This window comes from Oncorhynchus kisutch, linkage group LG19 (genome assembly GCF_002021735.2).
Source record: "Oncorhynchus kisutch isolate 150728-3 linkage group LG19, Okis_V2, whole genome shotgun sequence".
NCBI classification, from domain to species: Eukaryota; Metazoa; Chordata; class Actinopteri; order Salmoniformes; family Salmonidae; genus Oncorhynchus; species Oncorhynchus kisutch.
The window spans coordinates 58,166,480-58,193,979 of NC_034192.2; the positions used below are offsets into that span (position 1 = coordinate 58,166,480).

Here is a 27,500-nt window from a genome sequence, read left to right on the forward strand (position 1 = left end):
GTCTAGAAGGAATGCACATCCTGCTACTGTCTAGAAGGAATGCACATCCTGCTACTGTCTAGAAGGAATGCACATCCTGCTACTGTCTAGAAGGAATGCACATCCTGCTACTGTCTAGAAGGAATACACATCCTGCTACTGTCTAGAAGGAATGCACATCCTGCTAATGTCTAGAAGGAATGCACATCCTGCTACTGTCTAGAAGGAATGCACATCCTGCTACTGTCTAGAAGGAATGCACATCCTGCTACTGTCTAGAAGGAATACACATCCTGCTACTGTCTAGAAGGAATGCACATCCTGCTACTGTCTAGAAGGAATACACATCCTGCTACTGTCTAGAGGAGGGAATACACGTCCTGCTACTGTCTAGAAGGAATGCACATCCTGCTACTGTCTAGAGGGAATGCACATCCTGCTACTGTCTAGAAGGAATACACATCCTGCTACTGTCTAGAAGGAATACACATCCTGCTACTGTCTAGAGGAGGGAATATACATCCTGCTACTGTCTAGAGGGAATACACATCCTGCTACTGTCTAGAAGGAATGCACATCCTGCTACTGTCTAGAAGGAATGCACATCCTGCTACTGTCTAGAAGGAATACACATCCTGCTACTGTCTAGAAGGAATACACATCCTGCTAATGTCTAGAAGGAATGCACATCCTGCTACTGTCTAGAAGGAATGCACATCCTGCTACTGTCTAGAGGAGGGAACACACATCCTGCTACTGTCTAGAAGGAATACACATCCTGCTACTGTCTAGAGGGAATACACATCCTGATACTGTCTAGATGAGGGAATATACATCCTGCTACTGTCTAGAGGGAATACACATCCTGCTACTGTCTAGAAGGAATGCACATCCTGCTACTGTCTAGAGGAGAGAATACACATCCTGCTACTGTCTAGAGGAGGGAATACACATCCTGCTACTGTCTAGAGGAGGGAATACACATCCTGCTACTGTCTAGAGAGAATACACATCCTGCTACTGTCTAGAGGGAATACACATCCTGCTACTGTCTAGAGGGAATACACATCCTGCTACTGTCTAGAGGGAATAAACATCCTGCTACTGTCTAGAGGGAATACACATCCTGCTACTGTCTAGAGGGAATACACATCCTGCTACTGTCTAGAGGAGAGAATACACATCCTGCTACGGTCTAGAGGAGGGAATACACATCCTGCTACTATCTAGAGGAGGGAATACACATCCTGTTACTGTCTAGAGAGAATACACATCCTGCTACTGTCTAGAGGAAATACACATCCTGCTACTGTCTAGAGGGAATACACATCCTGCTACTGTCTAGAGGGAATACACATCCTGCTACTGTCTAGAGGGAATACACATCCTGCTACTGTCTAGAAGGAATGCACATCCTGCTACTGTCTAGAAGGAATGCACATCCTGCTACTGTCTAGAGGAGGGAACACACATCCTGCTACTGTCTAGAAGGAATACACATCCTGCTACTGTCTAGAGGGAATACACATCCTGCTACTGTCTAGAAGGAATACACATCCTGCTACTGTCTATAGGGAATACACATCCTGCTACTGTCTAGAAGGAATACACATCCTGCTACTGTCTAGAGGGAATACACATCCTGCTACTGTCTAGAGGAGGGAATATACATCCTGCTACTGTCTAGAGGGAATACACATCCTGCTACTGTCTAGAAGGAATGCACATCCTGCTACTGTCTAGACGGAATGCACATCCTGCTACTGTCTAGAAGGAATACACATCCTGCTACTGTCTAGAAGGAATACACATCCTGCTACTGTCTAGAAGGAATGCACATCCTGCTACTGTCTAGAAGGAATGCACATCCTGCTACTGTCTAGAAGGAATGCACATCCTGCTACTGTCTAGAAGGAATGCACATCCTGCTACTGTCTAGAAGGAATGCACATCCTGCTACTGTCTAGAAGGAATACACATCCTGCTACTGTCTAGAAGGAATGCACATCCTGCTACTGTCTAGAAGGAATGCACATCCTGCTACTGTCTAGAAGGAATACACATCCTGCTACTGTCTAGAAGGAATACACATCCTGCTAATGTCTAGAAGGAATGCACATCCTGCTACTGTCTAGAAGGAATGCACATCCTGCTACTGTCTAGAGGAGGGAACACACATCCTGCTACTGTCTAGAAGGAATACACATCCTGCTACTGTCTAGAGGGAATACACATCCTGATACTGTCTAGATGAGGGAATATACATCCTGCTACTGTCTAGAGGGAATACACATCCTGCTACTGTCTAGAAGGAATGCACATCCTGCTACTGTCTAGAGGAGAGAATACACATCCTGCTACTGTCTAGAGGAGGGAATACACATCCTGCTACTGTCTAGAGGAGGGAATACACATCCTGCTACTGTCTAGAGAGAATACACATCCTGCTACTGTCTAGAGGGAATACACATCCTGCTACTGTCTAGAGGGAATACACATCCTGCTACTGTCTAGAGGGAATAAACATCCTGCTACTGTCTAGAGGGAATACACATCCTGCTACTGTCTAGAGGGAATACACATCCTGCTACTGTCTAGAGGAGAGAATACACATCCTGCTACGGTCTAGAGGAGGGAATACACATCCTGCTACTATCTAGAGGAGGGAATACACATCCTGTTACTGTCTAGAGAGAATACACATCCTGCTACTGTCTAGAGGAAATACACATCCTGCTACTGTCTAGAGGGAATACACATCCTGCTACTGTCTAGAGGGAATACACATCCTGCTACTGTCTAGAGGGAATACACATCCTGCTACTGTCTAGAAGGAATGCACATCCTGCTACTGTCTAGAAGGAATGCACATCCTGCTACTGTCTAGAGGAGGGAACACACATCCTGCTACTGTCTAGAAGGAATACACATCCTGCTACTGTCTAGAGGGAATACACATCCTGCTACTGTCTAGAAGGAATACACATCCTGCTACTGTCTATAGGGAATACACATCCTGCTACTGTCTAGAAGGAATACACATCCTGCTACTGTCTAGAGGGAATACACATCCTGCTACTGTCTAGAGGAGGGAATATACATCCTGCTACTGTCTAGAGGGAATACACATCCTGCTACTGTCTAGAAGGAATGCACATCCTGCTACTGTCTAGACGGAATGCACATCCTGCTACTGTCTAGAAGGAATACACATCCTGCTACTGTCTAGAAGGAATACACATCCTGCTACTGTCTAGAAGGAATGCACATCCTGCTACTGTCTAGAAGGAATGCACATCCTGCTACTGTCTAGAAGGAATGCACATCATGCTACTGTCTAGAAGGAATGCACATCCTGCTACTGTCTAGAAGGAATGCACATCCTGCTACTGTCTAGAAGGAATACACATCCTGCTACTGTCTAGAAGGAATGCACATCCTGCTACTGTCTAGAAGGAATGCACATCCTGCTACTGTCTAGAAGGAATGCACATCCTGCTACTGTCTAGAAGGAATGCACATCCTGCTACTGTCTAGAAGGAATGCACATCCTGCTACTGTCTAGAAGGAATACACATCCTGCTACTGTCTAGAAGGAATGCACATCCTGCTACTGTCTAGAAGGAATGCACATCCTGCTACTGTCTAGAAGGAATGCACATCCTGCTACTGTCTAGAAGGAATACACATCCTGCTACTGTCTAGAAGGAATACACATCCTGCTACTGTCTAGAAGGAATACACATCCTGCTACTGTCTAGAAGGAATACACATCCTGCTACTGTCTAGAAGGAATACACATCCTGCTACTGTCTAGAAGGAATGCACATCCTGCTACTGTCTAGAGGAGAGAATACACATCCTGCTACTGTCTAGAAGGAATGCACATCCTGCTACTGTCTAGAGGAGAGAATACACATCCTGCTACTGTCTAGAGGAGAGAATACACATCCTGCTACTGTCTAGAGGAGAGAATACACATCCTGCTACTGTCTAGAAGGAATGCACATCCTGCTACTGTCTAGAGGAGAGAATACACATCCTGCTACTGTCTAGAAGGAATACACATCCTGCTACTGTCTAGAAGGAATACACATCCTGCTACTGTCTAGAGGGAATACACATCCTGCTACTGTCTAGAAGGAATACACATCCTGCTACTGTCTAGAGGGAATACACATCCTGCTACTGTCTAGAAGGAATACACATCCTGCTACTGTCTAGAGGGAATACACATCCTGCTACTGTCTAGAGGAGGGAATATACATCCTGCTACTGTCTAGAGGGAATACACATCCTGCTACTGTCTAGAAGGAATGCACATCCTGCTACTGTCTAGAAGGAATGCACATCCTGCTACTGTCTAGAAGGAATACACATCCTGCTACTGTCTAGAAGGAATACACATCCTGCTACTGTCTAGAAGGAATGCACATCCTGCTACTGTCTAGAAGGAATGCACATCCTGCTACTGTCTAGAGGAGAGAATACACATCCTGCTACTGTCTAGAAGGAATACACATCCTGCTACTGTCTAGAAGGAATGCACATCCTGCTACTGTCTAGAGGAGAGAATACACATCCTGCTACTGTCTAGAAGGAATGCACATCCTGCTACTGTCTAGAGGAGAGAATACACATCCTGCTACTGTCTAGAGGAGAGAATACACATCCTGCTACTGTCTAGAGGAGAGAATACACATCCTGCTACTGTCTAGAAGGAATGCACATCCTGCTACTGTCTAGAAGGAATGCACATCCTGCTACTGTCTAGAAGGAATGCACATCCTGCTACTGTCTAGAAGGAATGCACATCCTGCTACTGTCTAGAAGGAATACACATCCTGCTACTGTCTAGAAGGAATGCACATCCTGCTACTGTCTAGAAGGAATACACATCCTGCTACTGTCTAGAGGAGGGAATACACGTCCTGCTACTGTCTAGAAGGAATGCACATCCTGCTACTGTCTAGAGGGAATGCACATCCTGCTACTGTCTAGAAGGAATACACATCCTGCTACTGTCTAGAAGGAATACACATCCTGCTACTGTCTAGAGGAGGGAATATACATCCTGCTACTGTCTAGAGGGAATACACATCCTGCTACTGTCTAGAAGGAATGCACATCCTGCTACTGTCTAGAAGGAATGCACATCCTGCTACTGTCTAGAAGGAATACACATCCTGCTACTGTCTAGAAGGAATACACATCCTGCTAATGTCTAGAAGGAATGCACATCCTGCTACTGTCTAGAAGGAATGCACATCCTGCTACTGTCTAGAGGAGGGAACACACATCCTGCTACTGTCTAGAAGGAATACACATCCTGCTACTGTCTAGAGGGAATACACATCCTGATACTGTCTAGATGAGGGAATATACATCCTGCTACTGTCTAGAGGGAATACACATCCTGCTACTGTCTAGAAGGAATGCACATCCTGCTACTGTCTAGAGGAGAGAATACACATCCTGCTACTGTCTAGAGGAGGGAATACACATCCTGCTACTGTCTAGAGGAGGGAATACACATCCTGCTACTGTCTAGAGAGAATACACATCCTGCTACTGTCTAGAGGGAATACACATCCTGCTACTGTCTAGAGGGAATACACATCCTGCTACTGTCTAGAGGGAATAAACATCCTGCTACTGTCTAGAGGGAATACACATCCTGCTACTGTCTAGAGGGAATACACATCCTGCTACTGTCTAGAGGAGAGAATACACATCCTGCTACGGTCTAGAGGAGGGAATACACATCCTGCTACTATCTAGAGGAGGGAATACACATCCTGTTACTGTCTAGAGAGAATACACATCCTGCTACTGTCTAGAGGAAATACACATCCTGCTACTGTCTAGAGGGAATACACATCCTGCTACTGTCTAGAGGGAATACACATCCTGCTACTGTCTAGAGGGAATACACATCCTGCTACTGTCTAGAAGGAATGCACATCCTGCTACTGTCTAGAAGGAATGCACATCCTGCTACTGTCTAGAGGAGGGAACACACATCCTGCTACTGTCTAGAAGGAATACACATCCTGCTACTGTCTAGAGGGAATACACATCCTGCTACTGTCTAGAAGGAATACACATCCTGCTACTGTCTATAGGGAATACACATCCTGCTACTGTCTAGAAGGAATACACATCCTGCTACTGTCTAGAGGGAATACACATCCTGCTACTGTCTAGAGGAGGGAATATACATCCTGCTACTGTCTAGAGGGAATACACATCCTGCTACTGTCTAGAAGGAATGCACATCCTGCTACTGTCTAGACGGAATGCACATCCTGCTACTGTCTAGAAGGAATACACATCCTGCTACTGTCTAGAAGGAATACACATCCTGCTACTGTCTAGAAGGAATGCACATCCTGCTACTGTCTAGAAGGAATGCACATCCTGCTACTGTCTAGAAGGAATGCACATCCTGCTACTGTCTAGAAGGAATGCACATCCTGCTACTGTCTAGAAGGAATGCACATCCTGCTACTGTCTAGAAGGAATACACATCCTGCTACTGTCTAGAAGGAATGCACATCCTGCTACTGTCTAGAAGGAATGCACATCCTGCTACTGTCTAGAAGGAATACACATCCTGCTACTGTCTAGAAGGAATACACATCCTGCTAATGTCTAGAAGGAATGCACATCCTGCTACTGTCTAGAAGGAATGCACATCCTGCTACTGTCTAGAGGAGGGAACACACATCCTGCTACTGTCTAGAAGGAATACACATCCTGCTACTGTCTAGAGGGAATACACATCCTGATACTGTCTAGATGAGGGAATATACATCCTGCTACTGTCTAGAGGGAATACACATCCTGCTACTGTCTAGAAGGAATGCACATCCTGCTACTGTCTAGAGGAGAGAATACACATCCTGCTACTGTCTAGAGGAGGGAATACACATCCTGCTACTGTCTAGAGGAGGGAATACACATCCTGCTACTGTCTAGAGAGAATACACATCCTGCTACTGTCTAGAGGGAATACACATCCTGCTACTGTCTAGAGGGAATACACATCCTGCTACTGTCTAGAGGGAATAAACATCCTGCTACTGTCTAGAGGGAATACACATCCTGCTACTGTCTAGAGGGAATACACATCCTGCTACTGTCTAGAGGAGAGAATACACATCCTGCTACGGTCTAGAGGAGGGAATACACATCCTGCTACTATCTAGAGGAGGGAATACACATCCTGTTACTGTCTAGAGAGAATACACATCCTGCTACTGTCTAGAGGAAATACACATCCTGCTACTGTCTAGAGGGAATACACATCCTGCTACTGTCTAGAGGGAATACACATCCTGCTACTGTCTAGAGGGAATACACATCCTGCTACTGTCTAGAAGGAATGCACATCCTGCTACTGTCTAGAAGGAATGCACATCCTGCTACTGTCTAGAGGAGGGAACACACATCCTGCTACTGTCTAGAAGGAATACACATCCTGCTACTGTCTAGAGGAATACACATCCTGCTACTGTCTAGAAGGAATACACATCCTGCTACTGTCTATAGGGAATACACATCCTGCTACTGTCTAGAAGGAATACACATCCTGCTACTGTCTAGAGGGAATACACATCCTGCTACTGTCTAGAGGAGGGAATATACATCCTGCTACTGTCTAGAGGGAATACACATCCTGCTACTGTCTAGAAGGAATGCACATCCTGCTACTGTCTAGACGGAATGCACATCCTGCTACTGTCTAGAAGGAATACACATCCTGCTACTGTCTAGAAGGAATACACATCCTGCTACTGTCTAGAAGGAATGCACATCCTGCTACTGTCTAGAAGGAATGCACATCCTGCTACTGTCTAGAAGGAATGCACATCCTGCTACTGTCTAGAAGGAATGCACATCCTGCTACTGTCTAGAAGGAATGCACATCCTGCTACTGTCTAGAAGGAATACACATCCTGCTACTGTCTAGAAGGAATGCACATCTGCTACTGTCTAGAAGGAATGCACATCCTGCTACTGTCTAGAAGGAATGCACATCCTGCTACTGTCTAGAAGGAATGCACATCCTGCTACTGTCTAGAAGGAATGCACATCCTGCTACTGTCTAGAAGGAATACACATCCTGCTACTGTCTAGAAGGAATGCACATCCTGCTACTGTCTAGAAGGAATGCACATCCTGCTACTGTCTAGAAGGAATGCACATCCTGCTACTGTCTAGAAGGAATACACATCCTGCTACTGTCTAGAAGGAATACACATCCTGCTACTGTCTAGAAGGAATACACATCCTGCTACTGTCTAGAAGGAATACACATCCTGCTACTGTCTAGAAGGAATACACATCCTGCTACTGTCTAGAAGGAATGCACATCCTGCTACTGTCTAGAGGAGAGAATACACATCCTGCTACTGTCTAGAAGGAATGCACATCCTGCTACTGTCTAGAGGAGAGAATACACATCCTGCTACTGTCTAGAGGAGAGAATACACATCCTGCTACTGTCTAGAGGAGAGAATACACATCCTGCTACTGTCTAGAAGGAATGCACATCCTGCTACTGTCTAGAGGAGAGAATACACATCCTGCTACTGTCTAGAAGGAATACACATCCTGCTACTGTCTAGAAGGAATACACATCCTGCTACTGTCTAGAGGGAATACACATCCTGCTACTGTCTAGAAGGAATACACATCCTGCTACTGTCTAGAGGGAATACACATCCTGCTACTGTCTAGAAGGAATACACATCCTGCTACTGTCTAGAGGGAATACACATCCTGCTACTGTCTAGAGGAGGGAATATACATCCTGCTACTGTCTAGAGGGAATACACATCCTGCTACTGTCTAGAAGGAATGCACATCCTGCTACTGTCTAGAAGGAATGCACATCCTGCTACTGTCTAGAAGGAATACACATCCTGCTACTGTCTAGAAGGAATACACATCCTGCTACTGTCTAGAAGGAATGCACATCCTGCTACTGTCTAGAAGGAATGCACATCCTGCTACTGTCTAGAGGAGAGAATACACATCCTGCTACTGTCTAGAAGGAATACACATCCTGCTACTGTCTAGAAGGAATGCACATCCTGCTACTGTCTAGAGGAGAGAATACACATCCTGCTACTGTCTAGAAGGAATGCACATCCTGCTACTGTCTAGAGGAGAGAATACACATCCTGCTACTGTCTAGAGGAGAGAATACACATCCTGCTACTGTCTAGAGGAGAGAATACACATCCTGCTACTGTCTAGAAGGAATGCACATCCTGCTACTGTCTAGAGGAGAGAATACACATCCTGCTACTGTCTAGAAGGAATACACATCCTGCTACTGTCTAGAAGGAATACACATCCTGCTACTGTCTAGAGGGAATACACATCCTGCTACTGTCTAGAAGGAATGCACATCCTGCTACTGTCTAGAAGGAATGCACATCCTGCTACTGTCTAGAAGGAATGCACATCCTGCTACTGTCTAGAGGAGGGAACACACATCCTGCTACTGTCTAGAAGGAATACACATCCTGCTACTGTCTAGAGGGAATACACATCCTGCTACTGTCTAGAAGGAATACACATCCTGCTACTGTCTATAGGGAATACACATCCTGCTACTGTCTAGAAGGAATACACATCCTGCTACTGTCTAGAGGGAATACACATCCTGCTACTGTCTAGAGGAGGGAATATACATCCTGCTACTGTCTAGAGGGAATGCACATCCTGCTACTGTCTAGAAGGAATGCACATCCTGCTACTGTCTAGAAGGAATACACATCCTGCTACTGTCTAGAAGGAATACACATCCTGCTACTGTCTAGAAGGAATGCACATCCTGCTACTGTCTAGAAGGAATGCACATCCTGCTACTGTCTAGAAGGAATGCACATCCTGCTACTGTCTAGAAGGAATGCACATCCTGCTACTGTCTAGAAGGAATGCACATCCTGCTACTGTCTAGAAGGAATACACATCCTGCTACTGTCTAGAAGGAATGCACATCCTGCTACTGTCTAGAAGGAATGCACATCCTGCTACTGTCTAGAAGGAATGCACATCCTGCTACTGTCTAGAAGGAATGCACATCCTGCTACTGTCTAGAAGGAATGCACATCCTGCTACTGTCTAGAAGGAATACACATCCTGCTACTGTCTAGAAGGAATGCACATCCTGCTACTGTCTAGAAGGAATGCACATCCTGCTCCTGTCTAGAAGGAATGCACATCCTGCTACTGTCTAGAAGGAATACACATCCTGCTACTGTCTAGAAGGAATACACATCCTGCTACTGTCTAGAAGGAATACACATCCTGCTACTGTCTAGAAGGAATACACATCCTGCTACTGTCTAGAAGGAATGCACATCCTGCTACTGTCTAGAGGAGAGAATACACATCCTGCTACTGTCTAGAAGGAATACACATCCTGCTACTGTCTAGAAGGAATGCACATCCTGCTACTGTCTAGAGGAGAGAATACACATCCTGCTACTGTCTAGAAGGAATGCACATCCTGCTACTGTCTAGAGGAGAGAATACACATCCTGCTACTGTCTAGAGGAGAGAATACACATCCTGCTACTGTCTAGAGGAGAGAATACACATCCTGCTACTGTCTAGAAGGAATGCACATCCTGCTACTGTCTAGAGGAGAGAATACACATCCTGCTACTGTCTAGAAGGAATACACATCCTGCTACTGTCTAGAAGGAATACACATCCTGCTACTGTCTAGAGGGAATACACATCCTGCTACTGTCTAGAAGGAATACACATCCTGCTACTGTCTAGAGGGAATACACATCCTGCTACTGTCTAGAAGGAATACACATCCTGCTACTGTCTAGAGGGAATACACATCCTGCTACTGTCTAGAGGAGGGAATATACATCCTGCTACTGTCTAGAGGGAATACACATCCTGCTACTGTCTAGAAGGAATGCACATCCTGCTACTGTCTAGAAGGAATGCACATCCTGCTACTGTCTAGAAGGAATACACATCCTGCTACTGTCTAGAAGGAATACACATCCTGCTACTGTCTAGAAGGAATGCACATCCTGCTACTGTCTAGAAGGAATGCACATCCTGCTACTGTCTAGAAGGAATACACATCCTGCTACTGTCTAGAAGGAATACACATCCTGCTACTGTCTAGAAGGAATACACATCCTGCTACTGTCTAGAAGGAATACACATCCTGCTACTGTCTAGAAGGAATGCACATCCTGCTACTGTCTAGAGGAGAGAATACACATCCTGCTACTGTCTAGAAGGAATACACATCCTGCTACTGTCTAGAAGGAATGCACATCCTGCTACTGTCTAGAGGAGAGAATACACATCCTGCTACTGTCTAGAAGGAATGCACATCCTGCTACTGTCTAGAGGAGAGAATACACATCCTGCTACTGTCTAGAGGAGAGAATACACATCCTGCTACTGTCTAGAGGAGAGAATACACATCCTGCTACTGCCTAGAAGGAATGCACATCCTGCTACTGTCTAGAGGAGAGAATACACATCCTGCTACTGTCTAGAGGAGAGAATACACATCCTGCTACTGTCTAGAGGAGAGAATACACATCCTGCTACTGTCTAGAAGGAATGCACATCCTGCTACTGTCTAGAGGAGAGAATACACATCCTGCTACTGTCTAGAAGGAATACACATCCTGCTACTGTCTAGAAGGAATACACATCCTGCTACTGTCTAGAGGGAATACACATTCTGCTACTGTCTAGAAGGAATACACATCCTGCTACTGTCTAGAGGGAATACACATCCTGCTACTGTCTAGAAGGAATACACATCCTGCTACTGTCTAGAGGGAATACACATCCTGCTACTGTCTAGAGGAGGGAATATACATCCTGCTACTGTCTAGAGGGAATACACATCCTGCTACTGTCTAGAAGGAATGCACATCCTGCTACTGTCTAGAAGGAATGCACATCCTGCTACTGTCTAGAAGGAATACACATCCTGCTACTGTCTAGAAGGAATACACATCCTGCTACTGTCTAGAAGGAATGCACATCCTGCTACTGTCTAGAAGGAATGCACATCCTGCTACTGTCTAGAAGGAATACACATCCTGCTACTGTCTAGAAGGAATACACATCCTGCTACTGTCTAGAAGGAATACACATCCTGCTACTGTCTAGAAGGAATACACATCCTGCTACTGTCTAGAAGGAATGCACATCCTGCTACTGTCTAGAGGAGAGAATACACATCCTGCTACTGTCTAGAAGGAATACACATCCTGCTACTGTCTAGAAGGAATGCACATCCTGCTACTGTCTAGAGGAGAGAATACACATCCTGCTACTGTCTAGAAGGAATGCACATCCTGCTACTGTCTAGAGGAGAGAATACACATACTGCTACTGTCTAGAGGAGAGAATACACATCCTGCTACTGTCTAGAGGAGAGAATACACATCCTGCTACTGTCTAGAAGGAATGCACATCCTGCTACTGTCTAGAGGAGAGAATACACATCCTGCTACTGTCTAGAAGGAATACACATCCTGCTACTGTCTAGAAGGAATGCACATCCTGCTACTGTCTAGAGGAGAGAATACACATCCTGCTACTGTCTAGAAGGAATGCACATCCTGCTACTGTCTAGAGGAGAGAATACACATCCTGCTACTGTCTAGAAGGAATGCACATCCTGCTACTGTCTAGAGGAGAGAATACACATCCTGCTACTGTCTAGAAGGAATGCACATCCTGTTACTGTCTAGACGGAATACACATCCTGCTACTGTCTAGAAGGAATACACATCCTGCTACTGTCTAGAAGGAATACACATCCTGCTACTGTCTAGAAGGAAGACACATCCTGCTACTGTCTAGAAGGAATGCACATCCTGCTACTGTCTAGAGGAGAGAATACACATCCTGCTACTGTCTAGAAGGAATACACATCCTGCTACTGTCTAGAAGGAATGCACATCCTGCTACTGTCTAGAGGAGAGAATACACATCCTGCTACTGTCTAGAAGGAATACACATCCTGCTACTGTCTAGAAGGAATGCACATCCTGCTACTGTCTAGAGGAGAGAATACACATCCTGCTACTGTCTAGAGGAGAGAATACACATCCTGCTACTGTCTAGAGGAGAGAATACACATCCTGCTACTGTCTAGAAGGAATGCACATCCTGCTACAGTCTAGAGGAGAGAATACACATCTGCTACTGTCTAGAAGGAATACACATCCTGCTACTGTCTAGAAGGAATACACATCCTGCTACTGTCTAGAAGGAATGCACATCCTGCTACTGTCTAGAGGAGAGAATACACATCCTGCTACTGTCTAGAAGGAATACACATCCTGCTACTGTCTAGAAGGAATGCACATCCTGCTACTGTCTAGAGGAGAGAATACACATCCTGCTACTGTCTAGAAGGAATACACATCCTGCTACTGTCTAGAAGGAATGCACATCCTGCTACTGTCTAGAGGAGAGAATACACATCCTGCTACTGTCTAGAAGGAATACACATCCTGCTACTGTCTAGAAGGAATACACATCCTGCTACTGTCTAGAAGGAATACACATCCTGCTACTGTCTAGAGGAGAGAATACACATCCTGCTACTGTCTAGAGGAGAGAATACACATCCTGCTAATGTCTAGAGGAGAGAATACACATCCTGCTACTATCTAGAGGAGAGAATACACATCCTGCTACTGTCTAGAGGAGAGAATACACATCCTGCTACTGTCTAGAGGAGAGAATACACATCCTGCTACTATCTAGAGGAGAGAATACACATCCTGCTACTATCTAGAGGAGAGAATACACATCCTGCTACTGTCTAGAGGAGAGAATACACATCCTTCTACTATCTAGAGGAGAGAATACACATCCTGCTACTGTCTAGAGGAGAGAATACACATCCTGCTACTATCTAGAGGAGATAATACACATCCTGCTACTGTCTAGAAGGAATGCACATCCTGCTACTGTCTAGAGGAGAGAATACACATCCTGCTACTGTCTAGAAGGAATGCACATCCTGCTACTGTCTAGAGGAGAGAATACACATCCTGCTACTGTCTAGAAGGAATACACATCCTGCTACTGTCTAGAAGGAATACACATCCTGCTACTGTCTAGAAGGAATACACATCCTGCTACTGTCTAGAAGGAATACACATCCTGCTACTGTCTAGAAGGAATACACATCCTGCTACTGTCTAGAGGAGAGAATACACATCCTGCTACTGTCTAGAAGGAATGCACATCCTGCTACTGTCTAGAGGAGAGAATACACATCCTGCTACTGTCTAGAAGGAATACACATCCTGCTACTGTCTAGAAGGAATACACATCCTGCTACTGTCTAGAGGGAATACACATCCTGCTACTGTCTAGAAGGAATACACATCCTGCTACTGTCTAGAGGGAATACACATCCTGCTACTGTCTAGAAGGAATACACATCCTGCTACTGTCTAGAGGGAATACACATCCTGCTACTGTCTAGAGGAGGGAATATACATCCTGCTACTGTCTAGAGGGAATACACATCCTGCTACTGTCTAGAAGGAATGCACATCCTGCTACTGTCTAGAAGGAATGCACATCCTGCTACTGTCTAGAAGGAATACACATCCTGCTACTGTCTAGAAGGAATACACATCCTGCTACTGTCTAGAAGGAATGCACATCCTGCTACTGTCTAGAAGGAATGCACATCCTGCTACTGTCTAGAAGGAATACACATCCTGCTACTGTCTAGAAGGAATACACATCCTGCTACTGTCTAGAAGGAATACACATCCTGCTACTGTCTAGAAGGAATACACATCCTGCTACTGTCTAGAAGGAATGCACATCCTGCTACTGTCTAGAGGAGAGAATACACATCCTGCTACTGTCTAGAAGGAATACACATCCTGCTACTGTCTAGAAGGAATGCACATCCTGCTACTGTCTAGAGGAGAGAATACACATCCTGCTACTGTCTAGAAGGAATGCACATCCTGCTACTGTCTAGAGGAGAGAATACACATCCTGCTACTGTCTAGAGGAGAGAATACACATCCTGCTACTGTCTAGAGGAGAGAATACACATCCTGCTACTGCCTAGAAGGAATGCACATCCTGCTACTGTCTAGAGGAGAGAATACACATCCTGCTACTGTCTAGAGGAGAGAATACACATCCTGCTACTGTCTAGAGGAGAGAATACACATCCTGCTACTGTCTAGAAGGAATGCACATCCTGCTACTGTCTAGAGGAGAGAATACACATCCTGCTACTGTCTAGAAGGAATACACATCCTGCTACTGTCTAGAAGGAATACACATCCTGCTACTGTCTAGAGGGAATACACATTCTGCTACTGTCTAGAAGGAATACACATCCTGCTACTGTCTAGAGGGAATACACATCCTGCTACTGTCTAGAAGGAATACACATCCTGCTACTGTCTAGAGGGAATACACATCCTGCTACTGTCTAGAGGAGGGAATATACATCCTGCTACTGTCTAGAGGGAATACACATCCTGCTACTGTCTAGAAGGAATGCACATCCTGCTACTGTCTAGAAGGAATGCACATCCTGCTACTGTCTAGAAGGAATACACATCCTGCTACTGTCTAGAAGGAATACACATCCTGCTACTGTCTAGAAGGAATGCACATCCTGCTACTGTCTAGAAGGAATGCACATCCTGCTACTGTCTAGAAGGAATACACATCCTGCTACTGTCTAGAAGGAATACACATCCTGCTACTGTCTAGAAGGAATACACATCCTGCTACTGTCTAGAAGGAATACACATCCTGCTACTGTCTAGAAGGAATGCACATCCTGCTACTGTCTAGAGGAGAGAATACACATCCTGCTACTGTCTAGAAGGAATACACATCCTGCTACTGTCTAGAAGGAATGCACATCCTGCTACTGTCTAGAGGAGAGAATACACATCCTGCTACTGTCTAGAAGGAATGCACATCCTGCTACTGTCTAGAGGAGAGAATACACATACTGCTACTGTCTAGAGGAGAGAATACACATCCTGCTACTGTCTAGAGGAGAGAATACACATCCTGCTACTGTCTAGAAGGAATGCACATCCTGCTACTGTCTAGAGGAGAGAATACACATCCTGCTACTGTCTAGAAGGAATACACATCCTGCTACTGTCTAGAAGGAATGCACATCCTGCTACTGTCTAGAGGAGAGAATACACATCCTGCTACTGTCTAGAAGGAATGCACATCCTGCTACTGTCTAGAGGAGAGAATACACATCCTGCTACTGTCTAGAAGGAATGCACATCCTGCTACTGTCTAGAGGAGAGAATACACATCCTGCTACTGTCTAGAAGGAATGCACATCCTGTTACTGTCTAGACGGAATACACATCCTGCTACTGTCTAGAAGGAATACACATCCTGCTACTGTCTAGAAGGAATACACATCCTGCTACTGTCTAGAAGGAAGACACATCCTGCTACTGTCTAGAAGGAATGCACATCCTGCTACTGTCTAGAGGAGAGAATACACATCCTGCTACTGTCTAGAAGGAATACACATCCTGCTACTGTCTAGAAGGAATGCACATCCTGCTACTGTCTAGAGGAGAGAATACACATCCTGCTACTGTCTAGAAGGAATACACATCCTGCTACTGTCTAGAAGGAATGCACATCCTGCTACTGTCTAGAGGAGAGAATACACATCCTGCTACTGTCTAGAGGAGAGAATACACATCCTGCTACTGTCTAGAGGAGAGAATACACATCCTGCTACTGTCTAGAAGGAATGCACATCCTGCTACAGTCTAGAGGAGAGAATACACATCCTGCTACTGTCTAGAAGGAATACACATCCTGCTACTGTCTAGAAGGAATACACATCCTGCTACTGTCTAGAAGGAATGCACATCCTGCTACTGTCTAGAGGAGAGAATACACATCCTGCTACTGTCTAGAAGGAATACACATCCTGCTACTGTCTAGAAGGAATGCACATCCTGCTACTGTCTAGAGGAGAGAATACACATCCTGCTACTGTCTAGAAGGAATACACATCCTGCTACTGTCTAGAAGGAATGCACATCCTGCTACTGTCTAGAGGAGAGAATACACATCCTGCTACTGTCTAGAAGGAATACACATCCTGCTACTGTCTAGAAGGAATACACATCCTGCTACTGTCTAGAAGGAATACACATCCTGCTACTGTCTAGAGGAGAGAATACACATCCTGCTACTGTCTAGAGGAGAGAATACACATCCTGCTAATGTCTAGAGGAGAGAATACACATCCTGCTACTATCTAGAGGAGAGAATACACATCCTGCTACTGTCTAGAGGAGAGAATACACATCCTGCTACTGTCTAGAGGAGAGAATACACATCCTGCTACTATCTAGAGGAGAGAATACACATCCTGCTACTATCTAGAGGAGAGAATACACATCCTGCTACTGTCTAGAGGAGAGAATACACATCCTTCTACTATCTAGAGGAGAGAATACACATCCTGCTACTGTCTAGAGGAGAGAATACACATCCTGCTACTATCTAGAGGAGAGAATACACATCCTGCTACTGTCTAGAAGGAATGCACATCCTGCTACTGTCTAGAGGAGAGAATACACATCCTGCTACTGTCTAGAAGGAATGCACATCCTGCTACTGTCTAGAGGAGAGAATACACATCCTGCTACTGTCTAGAAGGAATACACATCCTGCTACTGTCTAGAAGGAATACACATCCTGCTACTGTCTAGAAGGAATACACATCCTGCTACTGTCTAGAAGGAATACACATCCTGCTACTGTCTAGAAGGAATACACATCCTGCTACTGTCTAGAGGAGAGAATACACATCCTGCTACTGTCTAGAGGAGATAATACACATCCTGCTACTGTCTAGAGGAGAGAATACACATCCTGCTACTATCTAGAGGAGAGAATACACATCCTGCTACTGTCTAGAGGAGAGAATACACATCCTGCTACTATCTAGAGGAGAGAATACACATCTTGCTACTGTCTAGAGGAGAGAATACACATCCTGCTACTATCTAGAGGAGAGAATACACATCCTGCTACTGTCTAGAGGAGAGAATACACATCCTGCTACTATCTAGAGGAGAGAATACACATCCTGCTACTGTCTAGAAGGAATGCACATCCTGCTACTGTCTAGAGGAGAGAATACACATCCTGCTACTGTCTAGAAGGAATGCACATCCTGTTACTGTCTAGACGGAATACACATCCTGCTACTGTCTAGAAGGAATACACATCCTGCTACTGTCTAGAAGGAATACACATCCTGCTACTGTCTAGAAGGAAGACACATCCTGCTACTGTCTAGAAGGAATGCACATCCTGCTACTGTCTAGAGGAGAGAATACACATCCTGCTACTGTCTAGAAGGAATACACATCCTGCTACTGTCTAGAAGGAATGCACATCCTGCTACTGTCTAGAGGAGAGAATACACATCCTGCTACTGTCTAGAAGGAATACACATCCTGCTACTGTCTAGAAGGAATGCACATCCTGCTACTGTCTAGAGGAGAGAATACACATCCTGCTACTGTCTAGAGGAGAGAATACACATCCTGCTACTGTCTAGAGGAGAGAATACACATCCTGCTACTGTCTAGAAGGAATGCACATCCTGCTACAGTCTAGAGGAGAGAATACACATCCTGCTACTGTCTAGAAGGAATACACATCCTGCTACTGTCTAGAAGGAATACACATCCTGCTACTGTCTAGAAGGAATGCACATCCTGCTACTGTCTAGAGGAGAGAATACACATCCTGCTACTGTCTAGAAGGAATACACATCCTGCTACTGTCTAGAAGGAATGCACATCCTGCTACTGTCTAGAGGAGAGAATACACATCCTGCTACTGTCTAGAAGGAATACACATCCTGCTACTGTCTAGAAGGAATGCACATCCTGCTACTGTCTAGAGGAGAGAATACACATCCTGCTACTGTCTAGAAGGAATACACATCCTGCTACTGTCTAGAAGGAATACACATCCTGCTACTGTCTAGAAGGAATACACATCCTGCTACTGTCTAGAGGAGAGAATACACATCCTGCTACTGTCTAGAGGAGAGAATACACATCCTGCTAATGTCTAGAGGAGAGAATACACATCCTGCTACTATCTAGAGGAGAGAATACACATCCTGCTACTGTCTAGAGGAGAGAATACACATCCTGCTACTGTCTAGAGGAGAGAATACACATCCTGCTACTATCTAGAGGAGAGAATACACATCCTGCTACTATCTAGAGGAGAGAATACACATCCTGCTACTGTCTAGAGGAGAGAATACACATCCTTCTACTATCTAGAGGAGAGAATACACATCCTGCTACTGTCTAGAGGAGAGAATACACATCCTGCTACTATCTAGAGGAGAGAATACACATCCTGCTACTGTCTAGAAGGAATGCACATCCTGCTACTGTCTAGAGGAGAGAATACACATCCTGCTACTGTCTAGAAGGAATGCACATCCTGCTACTGTCTAGAGGAGAGAATACACATCCTGCTACTGTCTAGAAGGAATACACATCCTGCTACTGTCTAGAAGGAATACACATCCTGCTACTGTCTAGAAGGAATACACATCCTGCTACTGTCTAGAAGGAATACACATCCTGCTACTGTCTAGAAGGAATACACATCCTGCTACTGTCTAGAGGAGAGAATACACATCCTGCTACTGTCTAGAGGAGATAATACACATCCTGCTACTGTCTAGAGGAGAGAATACACATCCTGCTACTATCTAGAGGAGAGAATACACATCCTGCTACTGTCTAGAGGAGAGAATACACATCCTGCTACTATCTAGAGGAGAGAATACACATCTTGCTACATTCTAGAGGAGAGAATACACATCCTGCTACTATCTAGAGGAGAGAATACACATCCTGCTACTGTCTAGAGGAGAGAATACACATCCTGCTACTATCTAGAGGAGAGAATACACATCCTGCTACTGTCTAGAGGAGAGAATACACATCCTGCTACTTCTTCACTATAATATTACAGACCAAGAATGACAAACTACACCCCACATCACTACACCCCACATCACTACACCCCACATCACTACACCAAACTACACCCCACATCACTACACCCCACATCACTATACCCCACATCACTACACCCCACATCACTACACCCCACATCACTACACCCCACATCACTACACCCCACATCACTACACCCCACATCACTACACCAAACTACACCCCTCATCACTACACCCCACATCACTACACCCCACATCACTACACCCCACATCACTACATCCCACATCACTACACCCCACATCACTACACCCCACATCACTACACCCCACATCACTACACCCCACATCACTACACCCCACATCACTACACCCCACATCACTACATCCCACATCACTACACCCCACATCACTACACCCCACATCACTACACCAAACTACACCCCACATCACTACACCAAACTACACCCCACATCACTACACCCCCACATCACTACACCCCACATCACTACACCCCACATCACTACACCCCACATCACTACACCCCACATCACTACACCCCACATCACTACACCCCACATCACTACACCCCACATCACTACACCAAACTACACCCCACATCACTACACCCCACATCACTACACCCCACATCACTACACCCCACATCACTACACCCAACATCACTACACCCCACATCACTACACCCCACATCACTACACCAAACTACACCCCACATCACTACACCAAACTACACCCCACATCACTACACCCCACATCACTACACCCCACATCACTACACCCCACATCACTACACCCCACATCACTACACCCCACATCACTACACCCCACATCACTACACCAAACTACACCCCACATCACTACACCCCACATCACTACACCCCACATCACTACACCCCACATCACTACACCCCACATCACTACACCCCACATCACTACACCCCACATCACTACACCCCACATCACTACACCCCACATCACTACACCCCACATCACTACACCAAACTACACCCCACATCACTACACCCCACATCACTACACCCCACATCACTACACCAAACTCTGGCTACATCCCGGTATATTGTCACCATAGTCACAACACACACAGGCACACTCAAAGACAAGCACACACACACACACACACTCCTAACATCTAAAGAACCGTTAATAACTCTTAATTAATACAAATAAATATCCCCTAAAGGCTGTACTATATATACACTATAGGCTATACTATACTATAGCCTGTACTTTCCATGCTGAAATATATGCCTGGCTGCAGCTACAGCTGTAGCAGTACACCTAATGTACGCTGAGAAACAAAAAACAGCACTGTGATTAAACAGAGATTACCCAACACATTACCCCCCAAAGCTTAGTTACAATTAAATACTGCACCCACAGCTTACTTACAATGACATACTGCACCCACAGCTTAGTTACAATGACACTCTGCACCCACAGCTTAGTTACAATGACATACTGCACCCACAGCTTAGTTACAATGACACTCTGCACCCACAGCTTGGTTACAATGACATACTGCACCCACAACTTAGTTACAATGACATACTGCACCCACAACTTAGTTACAATTAAATACTGCACCCACAGCTTAGTTACAATGACATTCTGCACCCACAGCTTAGTTACAATGACATTCTGCACCCACAGCTTAGTTACAATGACACTCTGCACCCACAGCTTAGTTACAATGACATACTGCACCCACAACTTAGTTACAATGAAATACTGCACCCACAGCTTAGTTACAATGACATTCTGCACCCACAGCTTAGTTACAATGACATTCTGCACCCACAGCTTAGTTACAATGACACTCTGCACCCACAGTTTAGTTACAATGACATACTGCACCCACAACTTAGTTACAATGAAATACTGCACCCACAGCTTAGTTACAATGACATTCTGCACCCACAGCTTAGTTACAATGACACTCTGCACCCACAGCTTAGTTACAATGACATACTGCACCCACAACTTAGTTGCAATGAAATACTGCACCCACAGCTTAGTTACAATGACATTCTGCACCCACAGCTTAGTTACAATGACATACTGCACCCACAGCTTAGTTACAATGCCATACTGCACCCACAACTTAGTTGCAATGAAATACTGCACCCACAGCTTAGTTACAATGACATACTGCACCCACAGCTTAGTTACAATGACACTCTGCACCCACAGCTTAGTTACAATGACATACTGCACCCACAACTTAGTTACAATGACATACTGCACCCACAGCTTAGTTACAATGACACTCTGCACCCACAGCTTAGTTACAATGACATTCTGCACCCACAACTTAGTTACAATGACATTCTGCACCCACAGCTTAGTTACAATGACATACTGCACCCACAGCTTAGTTACAATGACACTCTGCACCCACAGCTTAGTTACAATGACATTCTGCACCCACAACTTAGTTACAATGACATTCTGCACCCACAGCTTAGTTACAATGACATTCTGCACCCACAGCTTAGTTACAATGACATTCTGCACCCACAGCTTAGTTACAATGACATACTGCACCCACAACTTAGCTACAATGACATACTGCACCCACAGCTTAGTTACAATGACATTCTGCACCCACAGCTTAGTTACAATGACATTCTGCACCCACAGCTTAGTTACAATGACATTCTGCACCCACAGCTTAGTTACAATGACATTCTGCACCCACAGCTTAGTTACAATGAAATACATTTCTTCCAGTTTAAAAGTAGATGGGGGTTGTGAATGGCCTGTAGATTACATTTCACAGTGCTTCTAGAATGTTCTCCCACTTCCTTGTTTCAACTAGGGGATAATGTTCCAGCACACTGCACCTGGGGTTTAGGTCATGCATAGTTTGGCATTTTGGCCATGGATATTATCAATGTTGATGCTGTCAACTGTTTCAAGTGCACCCTCAACTAAACCAAGTCAAGGTCTATGGTAGAACCAACCTGCTAAACCTTACCTACCGCTGTCTGTGTTGCATGTTATATTATATAGCAATATCTACTTTGTCATTTTGCCCGTGAATATGATCAATGTTGATGAACTCAAGAAGTACTTCAATAGCACCTAGCTCTGTCTGTGTGTTTACCTCACACCCTGAACTATCTCAAGGCCTGTGATGGCATGGCACCTACCTCTGTCGGTGTCGTAGAGGTAAACAAACTTCTGCCACTTGTAGTGTGACAGCAGGCTGAGGACGGCCCCACGCAGTGCAGGTCTCATCTGGATGACAAACTGCACCTCGTTGTCGGTGGGGTAACTGGGCGTGACGAAGGAGGTGTGCAGGGCACCACAGAATGACGTCAGGGTGTTCATGGACTTTTTATCGTAGAAGCCGAAGATGGCATAGACCCCTCGGGAGAACTGAGAGCAGACTGGAGAGAGAGGGAGAGAGAGGGAGAGAGGGAGAGAGGGAGGGAGGGAAGCGTTAGGATGCTTGAGAGAGAAAACAAGATCAGACACACACCCACACATATGTCAAGTGTTTGAAAATTCAAATTTTCTTGGTAGCTACACTGCAGATCAAATCTATAACAGCCAATTTGTGGAATGAGATGTTGCCATAAGACCAGCATAACTCTTTATCAGGGAGCCTATTTGCATAGGATGACATTTATTCAGCTGGGGAAAACACTTGCATTTATTTGTAGATCTGTCATGTTCTCTGGTGAGACCTCAGAATCTGGCAGCAATAAAGACCCAGGCAATGTCGCAAATGACAATACTTTTGACCAGGGCTCATAGGGCTCTGGACAAAAGTAGTGCACTACAAAGGGAATAGGGCTCTGGACAAAAGTAGTGCACTACAAAGGGAATAGGGTATCATTTGGGATTAGGACCCATCCAGTTTAGTCAAGAACAGACCAGGGACTTGTGCTATTGACTATTCTACTATTCTATTGTTTCCACTACATGGATTGATGGCAGCATTCGCGTGAAACTGAAAGTGGGAACCACTGCTTTTAATCAGGGCAAGGTGACCAGAAACATGACCAAATACAAACAGTGTAGCTATTCCCTCCGCAAGGCAATCAAACAAGCTAAGCGTCAGTATAGAGACAAAGTAGAATCGCAATTCAACGGCTCAGACACAAGAGGTATGTGGCAGGGTCTACAGTCAATCACGGATTACAAAAAGAAAACCAGCCCAGTCACGGACCAGGATGTCTTGCTCCCAGACAGACTAAATAACTTTTTTTTATCACTAGCCACATTAAACAATGCTACTTAATATAATGTTTACATACCCTACATTATTTATCTCATATGTCTACGTATATACTGTACTCTATATCATCTACTGCATCTTTATGTAATACATGTATCACTAGCCACTTTAAACTATGCCACTTTGTTTACATACTCATCTTATATGTATATACTGTACTCGATATCATCTACTGTATCTTGCCTATGCCGCTCTGTACCATCACTCATTCATATATCTTTATGTACATATTCTTTATCCCTTTACACGTATGTGTATAAGGTAGTAGTTTTGGAATTGTTAGCTAGATTACTCATTGGTTATTACTGCATTGTCGGAACTAGAAGCACAAGCATTTCGCTACACTCGCATTAACATCTGCTAACCATGTGTATGTGACAAATAAGATTTGATTTGATTTGATTTGACATCAGGCAAGCTCAATCAAACCCAGAACAAGTATTTGAAATAGTTTCAAATAGTATTTGGTGAAGGTTTAGTGAAGAAACATGCAGCAGGCTAACCTAACGTAGCAGACATAGAAAGACATCTGAGCTGATGTCAAATACTGTATCCCTGACAACCAGACACATCACATTTATTTCAATGCTGTTAAGGGTGTGTTGTATATGATATACACAACTCTACCACTGTTAATCACACTTGAAAGAGATTGGCTTTCCACGTGTTGCGATTGACAAATCATACCGTCTGATTAGCTGATCAAGTGTTACGATTGACAAATCATACCGTCTGATTAGCTAATCAAGGGTTCCTAACGTTTCCAAGCCTCTGGAATGATACATCCAATCACGTCTGCTGTTTTAATGTCATGTTGACCATTGGTGGTATTAGAACACATCAGCTAGAATGTACCGTGCCTGATGTCTCACACAGGGGCGTCATACACCCCAAAAATCTGAGGAGAGGCACAAAGTACATGGGGATTGCTGGGGGATGGTCCTGTGGGCGCTGGGCCTCCTATTCAGATGTTGGAGAATTCTGCATTTTTCAAACACCTGAAACTACTTTTTCCTGCAAATCTAGAGCCAAAATCATTATGCATGATTCCACGTAAAAAAAACATGTTAATTACTCTGCATATCTAAGCATGCACCAGAGGGTGGTGCCGTCAGCCAATCACATCACAGGCACACTGCCTGCCCTGCCGGACATCTACAGCAACTGGTGTCACAGGAAGGCCAAGATGATCATCAAGAACTTCAAGCACCCGAGCCAAGGCCTGTTCAACCTGCTACCATCTAGAAGGTCGGAGACTGTACAGCATGGACTGAGTGACTGAAAAACAGCTTGAATCTCCAGGCCATCAGGCTGTTAAATAATCATCACTAGCTGGTCAGTACCCTGCCCTGAACTTAGTCACAGTTACTAGCCGGCTACCACCCGGTACTCAACCCTGCACTTTAGAGACTGCTGCCCTATAGACATAGTCGTTGAACACTGGTCACTTTAATAATGTTTACATACTGTTTACCCACTTCATATGTATATACTGTTATTCTAGTCATGGTTCATCCTGTACAGTGCCTTGCAAAAATATTCACCCCCCTTGGTGTTTTTCCTATTTTGTTACATTACAACCTGTAATTTAAATTAATTTTTATTTGGATGTCATGTAATGGACATACACAAAATAGTCCAAATTGGTGAAATGAAATGACAAAAAATTACTTGTTTCTAAAAAAATTATAAAGTAAAAAACGGAAAAGTGATGTGTGAATATGTATTCACCCCCTTTGCTATGAAGCCCCTAAATAAGATCTGGTGCAACCAATTACCTTCAGTAGTCACATAATTAGTTAAATAAAATCCACCTGTGTGCAATCTAAGTGTCACATGATCTGTCACATGATCTCAGTATATATACACACACCTGTTCTGAAAGGCCCCAGAGTCTGCAACACCACTAAGCAAGGGGCACCACCAAGAAAGCAGCATCATGAAGACCAAGGAGCTCTCCAAACAGGTCAGGGACAAAGTTGTGGAGAAGTACAGATCAGGGTTGGGTTCAAAAAAAATATCAGAAACTTTGAACATCCCATTTAATCATTTGAACATCCCATGTAGCACCATTTAATCATTATAAAAAATGGAAAGAATATGGCACCACAACAAACCTGCCAAGAGAGGGCTGCCCACCAAAACTCATGGACCAGACAAGGAGGTCATTAATCAGAGAGGCATCAAAGAGACCAAGGAGAACCCTGAAGAGAATACCATCCCGACAGTGAAGCAGCATCATGCTGTGGGGATGTTTTTCATCGGCAGGGACTGGGAAACTGGTCAGAATTGAAGGAATAATGGATGGTGCTAAATACAGGGAATTATTGAGGGAAACCTGTTTCATTCTTCCAGAGATTTGAGACAGGGACAATGACCCTAAGCATACTGCTAAAGCAACACTCGAGTGGTTTAAGGGGAAACATTTAAATGTCTTGGAATGGCCTAGTCAAAGCCCAGACCTCAATCCAATTGAGAATCTGTGGTTTGACTTAAAGATTCCTGTACACCAGTGGAACCCATCCAACTTGAAGGAGCTGGAGCAGTTTTGCCCTGAAGAATGGGCAAAAATCCCAGTGGCTAGATGTGCCAAGCTTATAGAGACATACCTCAAGAGACTTACAGCTGTAATTGCTGCAAAAGGTGGCTCTACAAGGTATTGACTTTGGGGGTGAATAGTTATGCACACTCAAGTTTCCAGTTTTTTTGTCTTATTTCTTGTTTGTTTCCCCCAAAAAATATTTTGTATCTTTAAAGTTGTAGGCATGTCGTGTATATCAAATGACAAAACTCTATTTTAATTCCAGGTTGTAAGGCAACTAAATAGGAAAAATGACAAGAGGGGTGAATACTTTCGCAAATCACTTTGTAACTACTGCTGTACACACCTTTTCCATTCATCTACTGTCCATACTGTCTATACACACCGTCCTATACATATATATTTATATTCCAGACTCTGACAATACATATAAATTCCTACATTTTGATTTTTAAGATTTGCGTGTATTGGTTTGTATTTTTAGATATTACTGCACTGCTGAATCTGGGAACACAAGCATTTAGTTAGGTATTACTGCACTGCTGAATCTGGGAACACAAGCATTTAGTTAGGTATTACTGCACTGCTGAATCTGGGAACACAAGCATTTAGTT

The 27,500-nt window shown here is 44.4% G+C and overlaps 1 protein-coding gene across 1 annotated transcript in view; it reads right to left on the bottom strand.

Moving 5' to 3' along the window:
• LOC109910292 (glutamate receptor 3) overlaps positions 1–27,500 on the bottom strand; it is a 241,687-nt gene that overhangs the window by 148,803 nt on the left and 65,384 nt on the right. Inside the window, exon 3 of the mRNA XM_031797265.1 lies at positions 23,251–23,490. Coding sequence (XP_031653125.1) covers positions 23,251–23,490 — 240 coding nt within the window. The remainder of the gene's footprint in view (positions 1–23,250; positions 23,491–27,500) is intronic.